General features: G+C 40.0%; 1 protein-coding gene across 1 annotated transcript in view; it reads left to right on the forward strand.

Moving 5' to 3' along the window:
* The first annotated feature begins 4968 nt into the window (after nucleotides 1–4968).
* ATP6V1E1 (ATPase H+ transporting V1 subunit E1) overlaps nucleotides 4969–12877 on the forward strand; it is a 30667-nt gene continuing 22758 nt past the window's right edge. The window contains exons 1-3 of the mRNA XM_047868019.1: nucleotides 4969–5131; nucleotides 10640–10705; nucleotides 12562–12671. Of these exons, the coding sequence (XP_047723975.1) occupies nucleotides 5099–5131; nucleotides 10640–10705; nucleotides 12562–12671 (209 nt within the window). The 5' untranslated portion in view covers nucleotides 4969–5098. The remainder of the gene's footprint in view (nucleotides 5132–10639; nucleotides 10706–12561; nucleotides 12672–12877) is intronic.

Genomic DNA, 12877 nt, shown 5'->3' on the forward strand with positions numbered 1-12877 from the left:
GCATGCAACTCTTGGGTCTCAGGGTTGTGAGTTTGAGCCGCACCCACATTGGGTGTAGAGATTACTTAAAAATAAAATATTAAAAAGAACACCTAATTTTTCAACATTCAAAGAGAGAGGTGACTTACACTTTTTTTAAAGTTTATTTTTATTTTTTTTAATGTTTATTTATTTTTGAGAGAATAACAGAGGGTGAGCGGGGCAGGGACAGAGAGAGAGGGATACACACAGGCTCCAGGCTCTGAGCTGTCAGCACAGAGCCCGGCATGAGGATTGAACTTATGAACTGTGAGATCAGGACCTGAGCCGAAGTCAGAGGCTTAACCAACTGAGCCACCCAGACACCCCAAGTTTATTTTTTTTAGTGATCTGTACACCTAACATGGGGCTCAAACTCACAAACCCCAGATCAAGAGTCATGTGCCCTAGTGACTGAGCCAGCCAGGTACCCTAAGAGGATTTACATTTACCTCTAGTCTCTCTGTGTGTCCTCCCCAGCAAACCAGTTCAAGAGTTACTTTATCTATTCTGCTGATTCAACATCTAAGACACAGACTGAAGTCTCAGCTTGGGAGCAGGTGAGACAATTTCTGAGACTAACCCGACGGGAATCTAGGACAGTGATTTTGTGAAGCCATAAGTATATTTAGGCTCATCTAGGAGTGGGATTTTTGGAATTTATCTGTAAAGCTGTTTTAATTTTTTTTTTTTTTTAATTTGAGGGGGGGGAGGGGTAGGGGGAGAGACAGAATCACAAGCAGGCTTCACACTCAGCACCAGGCCAACGCAGGGCTCAATCCCACAGCTGACCCTGGGATCATGACCCCAGCAGAAATCAAGAGTTGGATGTTCAACTGACTGAGCCACCCAGGCACCCCCATCTGAAAAGCTGTTTTAAAAAAGCTTCAGGGGCACCTGGGTGGCTCACTCAGTTGAGTGTCCAACTTTGGCTCAGGTCATGATCTCACAGTTCGTGAGATCCAGCCCCACATCAGGTTCACTGCTGTCAGCCTGTCAGTGCAGTGCCCACTTGGGATCCTCTGTCCCCTCTCTCTGCCCCTCCCCTGCTTGTGCTGTCCAATCATCAATCAATCAATCAATCAATCAATATAAAAGAGCTTCACAAGGGGCGCCTGGATGGCTCAGTTGGTTGAGCGCCTGTCTTTGATTCAGGTCATGATCTCATGGTTCCTGAGTTAGAGCCTGAAGGATCCTGTCCCCCTCTCTCTCTGCCCCTCTCCCTCAGGCGCTCTCCCTCAAAAATAAAATAAACATTAATAAAATAAAATAAAAAAGCTTCACAAGACCTAAGAGATTGGATTTAGAAAACTACCAACTAGTTAACCTTTTATTGTACTTATAATAACTTTTCCACTCCAGAGACTGTCTCTATGAAGCTTACACATATTCTTACCAGACAGGACCTGGTCCATTCCTTGGTGAATCAGCAAAATACTGCAGAAACTAGTTATAAAGAGCATTAACATAGAGGAGGAGAAAGTTGCACAAAAGGGAATGTCAACTATATCTGTAACACTATTTAACTTTAGAAATGAAGTCTTAAAGTAAATGTGAAAAATATTATTTGTTGATTCTGGGTGCTGGTACATGCTACATGAATATTGAAATTATTCTTTGTATTTTTCTATATTTTTTATTGTCTCAAATTAATAACAAATCATAAAAATCAGCACAGTTTTCCATAAACCCAAAACACATTGATCTGTTACAGACATTAATTTCACAAATGATTAGACATGTGGCATTAGATTGCTGCTCTCACTCCCCAACCCTGTTATTTGCAGAACACTGTAAAAATTAAATGGGAAGAGGGATTGTAATTCAAATGAATGAATACTACCTCACCCTGCCCTAGGGATGCTAGAAAGAGGCATAATCCTGGAAATCTGTCTTCTGAGATGGCAAAGAATGAAGTTATTAATACAATAACTAACAAGATAAGAGAAATACACCTATCAACTGGTTTAGCTCAGTTGATTACAATACTGATCAAGTTAAGGTCAACTGCACGGATTTCTATTTCTCTGTTAGTGGCCGAATCCTTCCCTTATCCAACATTACCAATGTTTTCAAATATGTGCACCAATCCATCACATACTATAAAGATCACTGTATACCAGTACAGCTGGAAAACAATTTGGCAACATGTATTAAGAGCCTTAAAAATGTGTGTACCATTCTCATTAAAGGACAAACTGAAATGTGGTTTTCTGATGTGATGCACTGAGGATACAATATCACAGATGTAGTGCTCCTTCCAAAATGCATAACCTGAATCTAATTATGAGAAAAGTATCAGTATCAAATGTGTGGAACTCTTCAAAAATGTCACTATCAGGAAAGACAAAGTCTGAAGAACCATTCCGTATTAAAGGAGACTAAAAAGACATGATAATACAGTAGGTGATCTTGGACTGCATCCTGGATCAGGAAAAAAAATGCTACAGAGGATATTGGTGGGACATATGGCAAAATCTGATAATGGACTTGTTAAATTTCCTGAATTTGATTGATGAAAAGTGATAAAGCAAATACAGCAAAATGTTAACAATTGGTGAATGCAGATGAATGGAGTTTATTGCATTGTTCTTACAACTTATTATATTTGAAATTTCCTCAAAATAAAAAGTTGGTAATAAAAATGTATGTACCTTTTGACCTATAATTCTACTGCTAGGAGTCTGTCCTAAAAATAAACAAATTTTCAAAAGTCATTTTTTAAATAAAGATTAAAAAAATGCTTAATGTTTTAGTTATTTTTGAGAAAGAGAGGGAGGGAGCACAAGTGCACTCACCCGCTCCAGAGTGAAGTAGGGGCAGAGAGGTGGGGGAGGGGGACAAAGGATCTGAATCAGGCTCTGCACTGACAGCAGAGAGCCCAAAGCGGGGCTTAAACTCATGAACTGTGAGATCATAACTTGAGCCAAAGGCCAAAGTCAGAAGTTTAACCAACTGGGTCATCCAGGCACCCCTATAAAATTGTTTACAATTTAAGTTAGTTAGTTAGTGTATGTATGTACATATGTGTTTGTTTGTTTATTCATTCATTCATTCATTCATTCATTCATTCAGGGTATGCGAGCCAGGGAGGGCAGAGAGGGAGAGAGAGAGAATCTGGGGCTCAAACTCACAAACTGTATGATCATGACCTGAGCTGAAATCAAGAGTGGTATGCTTAACCAACTGAGCCACCCAGGTGCCCCTCAAAAGTTCTTGTCTTACAGCTGGGGGGAAAATGGGGCTTGAGGCAAACAAATCTGTGGAAATTTCTGCCCTAATTTTCTGAATAATTCCCTTTAAGCGGGTCTTGGGAATGATGTTGGAAAAGGCATAGGCTCATTCAGAATTCCAAATAAATTCTTGGGGCACCTGGGTGGCTCAGTCAGTTAAGCATCCGACTTCGGCTGAGGTCACGATCTCATGGTCCGTGAGTTCAAGCCCCACGTCGGGCTCTAGGCTGATGGCTCAGAGCCTGGAGCCTGCTTCCGATTCTGTGTCTCCTTCTCTCTCTGCCCCTCCCCCATTCATGCTCTGTCTGTGTCTCAAAAATAAATAAAAACGTTAAAAAAAAATTAAAAAAAAATTCCAAATAAATTCTGTACATACTCCACCTTTAAGGAAGTGGAGAATAACTTCCCACTCCTTACGTGTGCACTTCACATAGTACTTCCTTCCCAAGATTACAGTATGGAAAGGGAAAAACGTTTAACTTTAACGGAGAAAGCTGCCATGTGACCAAAGTAGGCATCAGCAATCAAAAATAGTATTTTTAAAAATTTTTAAATTTTGGGGGCACCTGGGTGGCTCAGTCGGTTGAGCGTCCGACTTCAGCTCAGCTCATGATCTCGCGGTCTGTGAGTTCCAGCCCTGCATTGGGCTCTGTGCCGCCGGCTGGGAGCCTGGAGCCTGCTTTGGATTCTGTGTCTCCCTCTCTCTCTGCCCCTCCCCCACTCATGCTCTGTTTCTGTCAAAAATAAACATTAAAAAAAATTAAAAAAAAATTTTTTTAATTTTTATTTAAGTAATCTCTACACCCAGTGTGGGGCTTGAACTCACCACTCTGAGACCACGAGTCACATGCTCCTCAGAGGGAGCCGGCCAGGCACCCCTCAAAAATCATACTGACAGCATGAATCCTAGGTATTATGTGATGAAATGGCACTTTACCCCTGTAATCTTCCAACCGAAACCACTGACCAATCATAAGAAAAATTCCAAGAGCCGTACATCCTATAGTATACCTAATTAGTATCCCTCAAAGTTGTCAAGGTCATCAAAAAGGAAAAGTTGAGTTAACATTCACACCCACCAAATTTAGGAGACATAACAATTAAATGAAACACAGTATCCTGGATGGGATCCTGAAGAAGAATAAGCGCACTAGGTTAAAACTAAAGAAATCCGAATAAATGATGGACTTGGGTCAATACATCAATATTGCTTAATTAATTGGAACAAATGTGCCATAATAATGTAAGATGTTAATACAGTAACCAGTGTGTGAGGGGGAGAAAGATACACGAAAGCCCTGTTTCATCTGCTTAATTTTTCTGTACATCTAAAGCTGTTCTAAAAATAAAATCCATTAATAAAATATTGGTGAAATTTGCTTTCATTAAGGCCAAGAAAGCAAAATAATAAATTCTGATTTTGTGCTAAAAATTTAAACCTAAAAAAAATTCAAGGGCTATAAGGCTACAAAAACTCACATAATTCAACTAATTGCAGACACCAGAACTCCCATTCTCTCCCTTCTACCGAGGAAGAGGCTTTTGAAGAAAACAGCTCGGAAGTCACGAGCCAGTGACCAAAGGAACTGGGACTGAACCAAGAAGGACTGCCCGCGCAGGCGCCCAACCAGGGAAGGGCGGGGCCAGGGCGGGACTTCCCCGAACCAGCTCTTTTCCCACTGGCTGAGAAGGGCGGGAGTGTGCCGTCACCTGGCAGGAACCGGAAGCTGGAGTTATAAAGCAAAGGAAGGCGAAACCTGCGCCGGGTTTTCTTTTCCCCTTCCTTTTACCTCCCTGTTCTAATCGCGTTCCAGCCAGTGTCCCTCCGGCCTAGCACCACTTTCGCTATGGCTCTCAGCGATGCTGACGTGCAAAAGCAGGTGAGGGCCTGCGGTTGGGTCTGGCGTAGTCGCAGCGTCAGTCCCGGGGTGACGGGCTGGAACCCGGCTCAGGGAGGACGCGGGCCTCGGGCATCCCAGATGCCGAAGGAGGGGTCCCTTACCTCAAGTCCCCAGGGCTTAGTGGTCTGTCTGCGGGAGGGAGGTTTGACTCACAGCCTTATGTCTTCAGCTGGGGTTTCGCGTGCCGCCTCCTTGATGTGCTGCTGGCTTTTTGCCTCCCACCTCGGCATTCCCTATTTTCCCAGGGTACTCGCTGTGGTTGTTAGAGCAGAGAATTGAAAACAAGCGTTGAAATGCAAATTGAATGCAAGGATTAAAAACCTCTTTTTCGTTTGATTTTTAACCCTGGGAGAAGGGTTCACAGTAGGATAAAGTGCTGATGGGAGACCGCTGCTTCCAATGTTGTTTTGAGGTCATTCATTTTATGAACTGTTTATCTTCATCTTGGAAGAATCCCCTCTATCATAATGAATTGTAATGGTTGCTCTCTCAGTGTGTACGTTAATATTTTGTAAATATTTATTAATCATAATGCAGAATTCCTCTCAACATTTATGAACTCCAGCGCCAGTGTTTGGCATAAAGTAAGTCCAGGTCAGTGGAAAAAAATGATGGAAGTCGTGAACCTACATTATTTTTGCAAGTGTATAAACAGTCCTGGGAAACTTTAGGGGTTTTTTGTTTTTGTGTTTTTAAGGTGTCATACCTTCGAGTTTGTAGGCATTGAGAAAGTTACAATTTGAAAGTCTCCCAGGATAATATATTGGCATTGATAGGCCTGTAAGTAACAGGAAAAAGTGGTTTCCATTTGCCCTGCATAGATACTTTGCAACCAGGGTCCTTGAATTTAGTAGTCATATTGCCAAAAGGTTTTTCAGAGAAAGAAGCTTAAGCCTGCAATTTAATCTTTAGGTAATTTAGAGAACTAAGTCCATTTCTTTTTGAAGTACTGGGAAAATTCTCTGACTAAAGCTCACTCACTGCCTTATGAATCTTAAGTGACCAATAAAATATTTTTTCCTTTTCCTAGGAAATGACTCTGCATTTTAATCTAGTATGCACTAAGAATGGAGTGTTTCTTCATCAGTGGTCTTATGCTAATCATAAAGGGGAAATCGTGTAACAAAAATAGTGTCTATGGAGAAGATTGAGAAATCTTAACAATATTCTTACAAAACAATGGGGTTTTTAACATATAAACTGCTATTTCTGATTTTTACTATAGGAGAAACTTGGTGCAGTGGAAAAGTACTGTGCCTTCCATACCTTCTAGTAGTCACAATTACAGTGCTGATTCTCTTCTTCCACTTGTTCCTTCATCTTTTCCGTACCCTACTTATTGAAGAATAAGGCTTCCCCAGGAAAAACATATTATAAAGATAAAGTGGTATATTTCCTTAGACTGAAACTATTTGTTTTTTCTGTAAAATTGAAAGATGAAGAAATCTGTTCTCTGCCTCTCCACACTCTAAGCTCTGTAAGGGCAGTGTATTTTGTTCCCTCTATTTGCAGCAGTGAATAGGCCAGGCACCAAGCATGTAGTAAGTGTTTGTAAATAGAGGATTCCCTGATGTCTTCCCTATTGTATTAAAATATTTATGTAGGGGTGCCTGGGTGGCTTAGGTGGTTGGGCATCCGACTTTGGCTCAGGTCATGATCTCACGGTTTGTGAGTTCGAGCCTGGCATGGGACTCTGTGCTAACAACTGGGAGCCTGGAGCCTGCTTCAAATTCTGTGTCTCCTTCTGTCTCTGCCCCTCCCCTGCTCTTACTCTGTCTCTCTATATCTCAAAAATAAACAAATCTAAAAAAAAAATTTATATACATTTGTTTTTATGTGGGGAGTATGGTTATTTCATTAAATTTTCGAAGGAATCGGACTTCAAAAAACTTAAAACCTAGTAGGGTTAGCAGGAAGAAGAAAAGTATTTTCTAAAGGCCAGATTTTTCTGCCTTAGGGGCAGAGTTAAATGTCCTGAAGGGTTTCACTATTTCTCTTGTTGGAACTCCTGAAGACAGAATATGATCATGTTGGCTGTAAACAGGTTCTCTGACCTGGGTTAAAATGAGTGTGTTTTGCTCTAGGCTGTGCTGATCTAGTCAAATCTGGTAGCAGAGGGTCCACCATGAGTGATAAAGGCCGATAATGCAGGTTTGAATCAGAGTTCACCTCTACAGGCCCATGCCTTGTGGCATTTATAAACACCTGTTTTGATTACTGTATTTAAACTACTTTAAAATTCCAAACTGAGTTCAGTAAGGCTTCAAACTGAACGTGTGGAGATAAGATTCCTTACCGTGAACACACACACAAATCTGTGGGGGTTAATGCTTTTAGCAAGGTCACAGTTTTTCTATACAGTGTACCTCTGGATTAGGTACTACAAATATTTCAAGGCCTGAGACTTCATAAGTATTGTATTACCTATGAAATAGGCTCTGATTATCATACTTATTTTGGTTCCTCAAGCATAGGGTAGCTGCTAAGAATTTTGATAAAAAGGAAATCTTACCTTTTAAAACCATACTGTGTGTTTTCTTTAAGACTTTGATGGCATGAGCTTGTATTATTAATGCACTTTATATTATATTCTTATTTTTTTATTTAAAAAAAATTTTTTTTAACGTTTTTTTATTTTTGAGACAGAGAGAGACAGAGCATGAACGGGGGAGGGTCAGAGAGAGAGAGGGAGACACAGAATGTGAAACAGGCTCCAGGCTCTGAGCTGTCAGCACAGAGCCCGATGCGGGGCTTGAACTCACGAACCGCGAGATCATGACATGAGCCAAAGTCGGACGCTTAACCAACTGAGCCACCCAGGCGCCCCTATTAATACACTTTTTAAAAAATATATAAAACAAACTTACTCAGCCATTTTTAAGTGTATAGTTCAGTAGTGTTAAGTATGTTCACCTTATTGTAAAACAAATCTTGACTCACTTTTGTACATCTGTGTGTACCTTAATTTTATGATATCTTTGTGGTATATGGAGAAGCTGGGAATTGTTTCCAGATTGTTAAACTCTAAAATGTACGGGGGAGGGGGGGTGGCGCATAGGTGGCTCAGTTGGTTAAGCATCCAACTAAGCATGATCTCATGATTCGAGCCCTGCATCAGGCTCTGCGCTGACAGCTCAGGCTGCTTCGAGTTCTGTCTCTCTGTCTCTGTCTCTCTCTCTCTCTCTCTGCCCCTCCCCCACTCACACTGTCTCTCCCTCTCAAAGATAAATAAACATTTAAAAAAATATAGGGGCGCCTGGGTGGCTCAGTTGGTTAAGCATCCGACTTCAGCTCAGGTCGTGATCTCATGGTTTGTGAGTTCGAGCCCCGCGTTGGGCTCTGTGCTGACAGCTCAGAGCCTGGAGCCTGCTGCAGATTCTGTGTCTCCCTCTCTCTCTGCTCCTCCCCTGTTTATGCTCTGTCTCTCTCCTTCAAAAATAAATAAAAACATAAAAAAAATTTTTTTTTAAGTAAAAAAATATGTAAAAATAAAAAGTACTTGGGATATCTCAACAGGCTTAAAATACCCAGCAGGTTCTCATTCATTCACAAATGTTTATTGATTACCCACTGTAGTGGCAGTTGTTCCCTTCTGGAGTTATGATGATATAAAAGACAAGATCTCAGTACTCATGGAGCTTACCTTAGATGGGAGAATTAATAAACACAATGAATTAACCTAGAGCTTATTGATGTTTTTAAAATGAGCTTTTTTTTAATTCATCATTTCTTTCATATAGAGCCCCTATGAAATGAAACTACTAGTGAGTTTGGTGAGCTGTGTTACTTGTATATTCACTTGGGTGTATTTTACATCTTCACTGGAGACAATACTTCATTTATGAGTCTAAATTGGATCAGTCACCCCAAGCCCCATTCAGAAGACTTCAGTGGACTTTATTCTCTGTAGCCAGAGCTCTAAAGCCCTTTAACAAGGACCTCACCTTATAGTTTAGTTGTGGATAGGGACAAGTAAGCAAGGAATTATGAATATGTATTTAGGTAGAGGAAGTGTGGAGTGCCCTAGATGCATGTAGGTGAGAAATTCAGAAAAGATTTTCCAAAGGCAGTTAAGCAAGCTGAATCCCAAGAAGTTAGCTAGATGAAGCAGGAGGAAGAGTACTCCAAGTGGAAGGAACAACATATTTGAAATCTCGGAAATGAGGGAGAGAGTGGTGAACTCAAGGAACAGAAAAACTGAAATAAGTTTAGTAGGATAGGAACCAAGAGTCTGAAGAGTGGCGAGTGGTGAAAGTTATTTTTCATATAATGCTGGCAAGGTAAGCATTGACCAGATCATGTACCTTCTAAAATCTTTGAGCTTGATCATAAAGCAAGTTGGGGTGTGGGGGAATGTGATATGTGATGAGACCAACATTTTTTAAAGGATCTTTCTGGTTGCAGTGTAGAGTTGATGAAAGAGGAAACAGGGCTGGAGGCCAGTAGACAGATTTGGAAGCTGTGGTAATAATTCAGCTGAGAGATGGTGATAGCAAAGACTAGGATAGTGGCTAAGAAGATAGAGAGATGTGGGCAAATAAAAGAACCATTGGAAGAGAGAATTGATTGGACTTGGTGGTTGATTGGATGTGAGGACTGAGGTACAAGGAAGAGTCAAAGTTGAATGTTGTACTAATCCTCCAGATAGAGATCAAAGTTGGGGGCAGGGAGTGGTTAACAGTTCATTAGTGAGTGTTTTGGATTTAGGTTGCTGTGAGTAGGATATCTAAAAAAGAGCAGTGTAGGAGGCAGAGGCACTGAAGGAGAACAAGGAAGTCAAAAGGAAGAGATTGTTTAAGAAGGGAGGATTGGTCAACATAACAAGAAATGCTGAAATGTCAATTAAGGTAAGGCCAAGATTTAAGGACTAGGAGATTATTGTCATTTTATGAGAGTAATTTCAGTGGACTGAAGGGGTAGAAGTGAATTAAAGTATGTTGAGAGTAGAAGGTAAGAAAGTTGAAAAAGTATGGGGCACCTGGCTGGCTCAGTCAGTAGAGCATGTGACTCTTGATCTCAGTGTTATAAGCTCAAGTTCCATGTTGGGTATAGAGATTACTTAAAAATAAAAAATAAAAAAATCTTAAAAATAAAATCTTTTTTAAAAAGTTGAAAAAGTAAATCTAAATAGGTCTTTGATCCATTTTATTAGAAATGGAAAAGAGAAAAAGAGGGTCCTGGCCAAAAGGGGTATGAAGTAGAGGAGGGTATATATTTAGTCCATCCTCCCCCATAAACTCTAAGTTCTTTGAGAATAGGATAATGTTCTGTGATATTGAATATTGCATCTGGTCCATTTGCTAGAGCAAATTCCAGATTATAAGATATCTGAGACCAGAAATTATCTCATTTATCCTTGTATACAATGCCTGGCACATAATATGCATTCAATAATGATTGATTGTTGAATGAATCAGAAAAGATAGGTACATTTTCTTTTCTTGTTATACTCAAAAATAAAATAATCTTTTCATTTTTTTCTTACAGATTAAGCATATGATGGCTTTTATTGAACAGGAAGCCAATGAGAAAGCAGAAGAAATAGATGCAAAGGTGAGATTTCCTTTTCTAGGTTTAAGAAATTATCAAAATTTCATATTGTTTTTGCTTTAGTAAGGAGTAATTTTACTAGTTGTTTAACAACACATCACATAGGACTGCTAAGAATATCTTTTCTCTTTTTTAAATATTTTTTTAATGTTTATTTTTGAGAGAGAGAGAACATGAGCGGGGAAGAGGCAGAGAGAGAGGGGGACAGAGGATCCGAAGCAGGCTCTGTGTTGACAGCAGAGCCCGATGCCATGATTCGAGACTCAATGTGAGGCTTGAACTCAGGAACCATGAGATCATGATTTGAGCCAAAGTTGGACACTTAACCAACTGAGCCACCCAGGCGCTCCAAATAGCTCTTATCTTTAATATTAAAAAATAAACTTTCCTTTCTAAACATCCTGATTGTCAATAAGTGTCCTGAAATTTTATGGTAGGGAGTAGAAAAGTAATGGGTTAATTTTCTCATGGAATCTGGAATCTAGACATTTAGCATCTATGGGTAATTATGATAGCTGGTTAAGGAGGGTGTAGTATTGGGGCGCCTGGGTGGCTCAGTTGACTGAGGGTCTGACTTCGGCTCAGGTCATGATCTCACAGTTCATGGGTTTGAGCCCCATGTTGGGCTCTGTGCTGACAGCTGAGAGCCTGGAGCCTGCTTCAGATTCTGTGTCTCCCTCTCTCTGCCCCTCCCCTGCTCACACTCTGTCTGTCTCTCTCTTTCTCTCAAAAATAAATAAACATTAAAAAAAATTTTTTTTAAAGAGGTGTGGTATTTTTATGTTGTTATTTTGCTTTTTCATTAATTTGTGCTTGTTTTTTTCTTTTTAAGTTTTTTAAAAGTTTATTTATTTAGAGAGAGCACGTGGGAGGGGTGGAGAAATAGGGAGGAAGAGAGAATCCTAAACAGGGTCCACACTGTCTACACAGAGCCCAATGCGGGTCTCAAACTCAATGAACTGTGAGATAATAACCTGAGCCGAAACCAAGAGTTGGCCACTTAACTGACTGAGGCACCCCTAATTTATAATTTTAAAACGACTGTTAGATTCATCTTATTTTTCTGATCAATGGAGGCAAGAATGCTGTTATAATTCTTTTATTTTTATAAGGGAGGACTAAAACTGGGATTACTTGACCAGATTCTTTAGGCAGTAACCCAGATCTTCTAAACTCCAAATTCTGTGTTCTTTTCATTAGCCCCCTAGTAAGCAAATGGATTAAATTTAGAATACATAATGATTTTTTTTATGTTTATTATTTTTGAGAGAGAGTGAGTGTGAGTTGGGGAGGTTCAGAGAGAGGCTGGGGTACAGAGGATGTTAAGTGGGCTCCACACAGATGGCAGAGAGCCTGATGCGGGGCTCAAACCCATGAACCACAAAATCATGACCTGAGTGGAAGTCAGATGCTCAACCAAGGCGCCCCAATGATTTTTTTCACATACAGAACCTTCTATCAATATATCCTTTATGACTTTGTGGGTAGGTACTATTATCCTTTTTCTTTTTCTTTTTTTTTTAATTTTTAGTTTAAGTAGGCTCTACACCCAACGTGGGGCTTGAACTTAGGACCCTTAGATCAAGAGTGGCATGCTCTACCAACTGATCCAGCCAGGCACCACTGGGTATGATTATTTTTGATCAGGTTTTTAGTTTTCTGGTTCATCATTTATGATGAAAATCAATGGTTATCTCTTTTAAGTAAATTAGAAATAATTCTTGAAGACAAGTCATAATAAACTTCCTATGTTTGATATGGAAAACGATAATTATAAGCAAGTACCTCTGGTTACCAGCTGCTTAAAATAAAACTCCAGATCTGCTGTAATGAATTAATAATAATTAATTCCTTGGTAGGCAGAGGAAGAGTTCAACATTGAGAAAGGTCGTCTTGTGCAAACCCAAAGACTGAAGATTATGGAATACTATGAGAAGAAGGAAAAGCAGATTGAGCAGCAGAAGAAAATGTAAGTAGATCCTGGTCACAATATTAGCTAAGGAAGCTTTGAAAAGTCAGTGGGACAAAAGACAGAGCATGTGCTTTGGAGTCAGGGAGGTATGGATTCAAGTCTTAACTGGACCAACTTACACTTTTCTCACCTTGGGCAAGTTGCTTAATTATTTTCCTTCCTTTGTGAAAATGGAAGCTTCACAGGATTATTGAAAAAAAAGT

Source organism: Prionailurus viverrinus, chromosome B4 (genome assembly GCF_022837055.1).
Source record: "Prionailurus viverrinus isolate Anna chromosome B4, UM_Priviv_1.0, whole genome shotgun sequence".
NCBI lineage: Eukaryota > Metazoa > Chordata > Mammalia > Carnivora > Felidae > Prionailurus > Prionailurus viverrinus.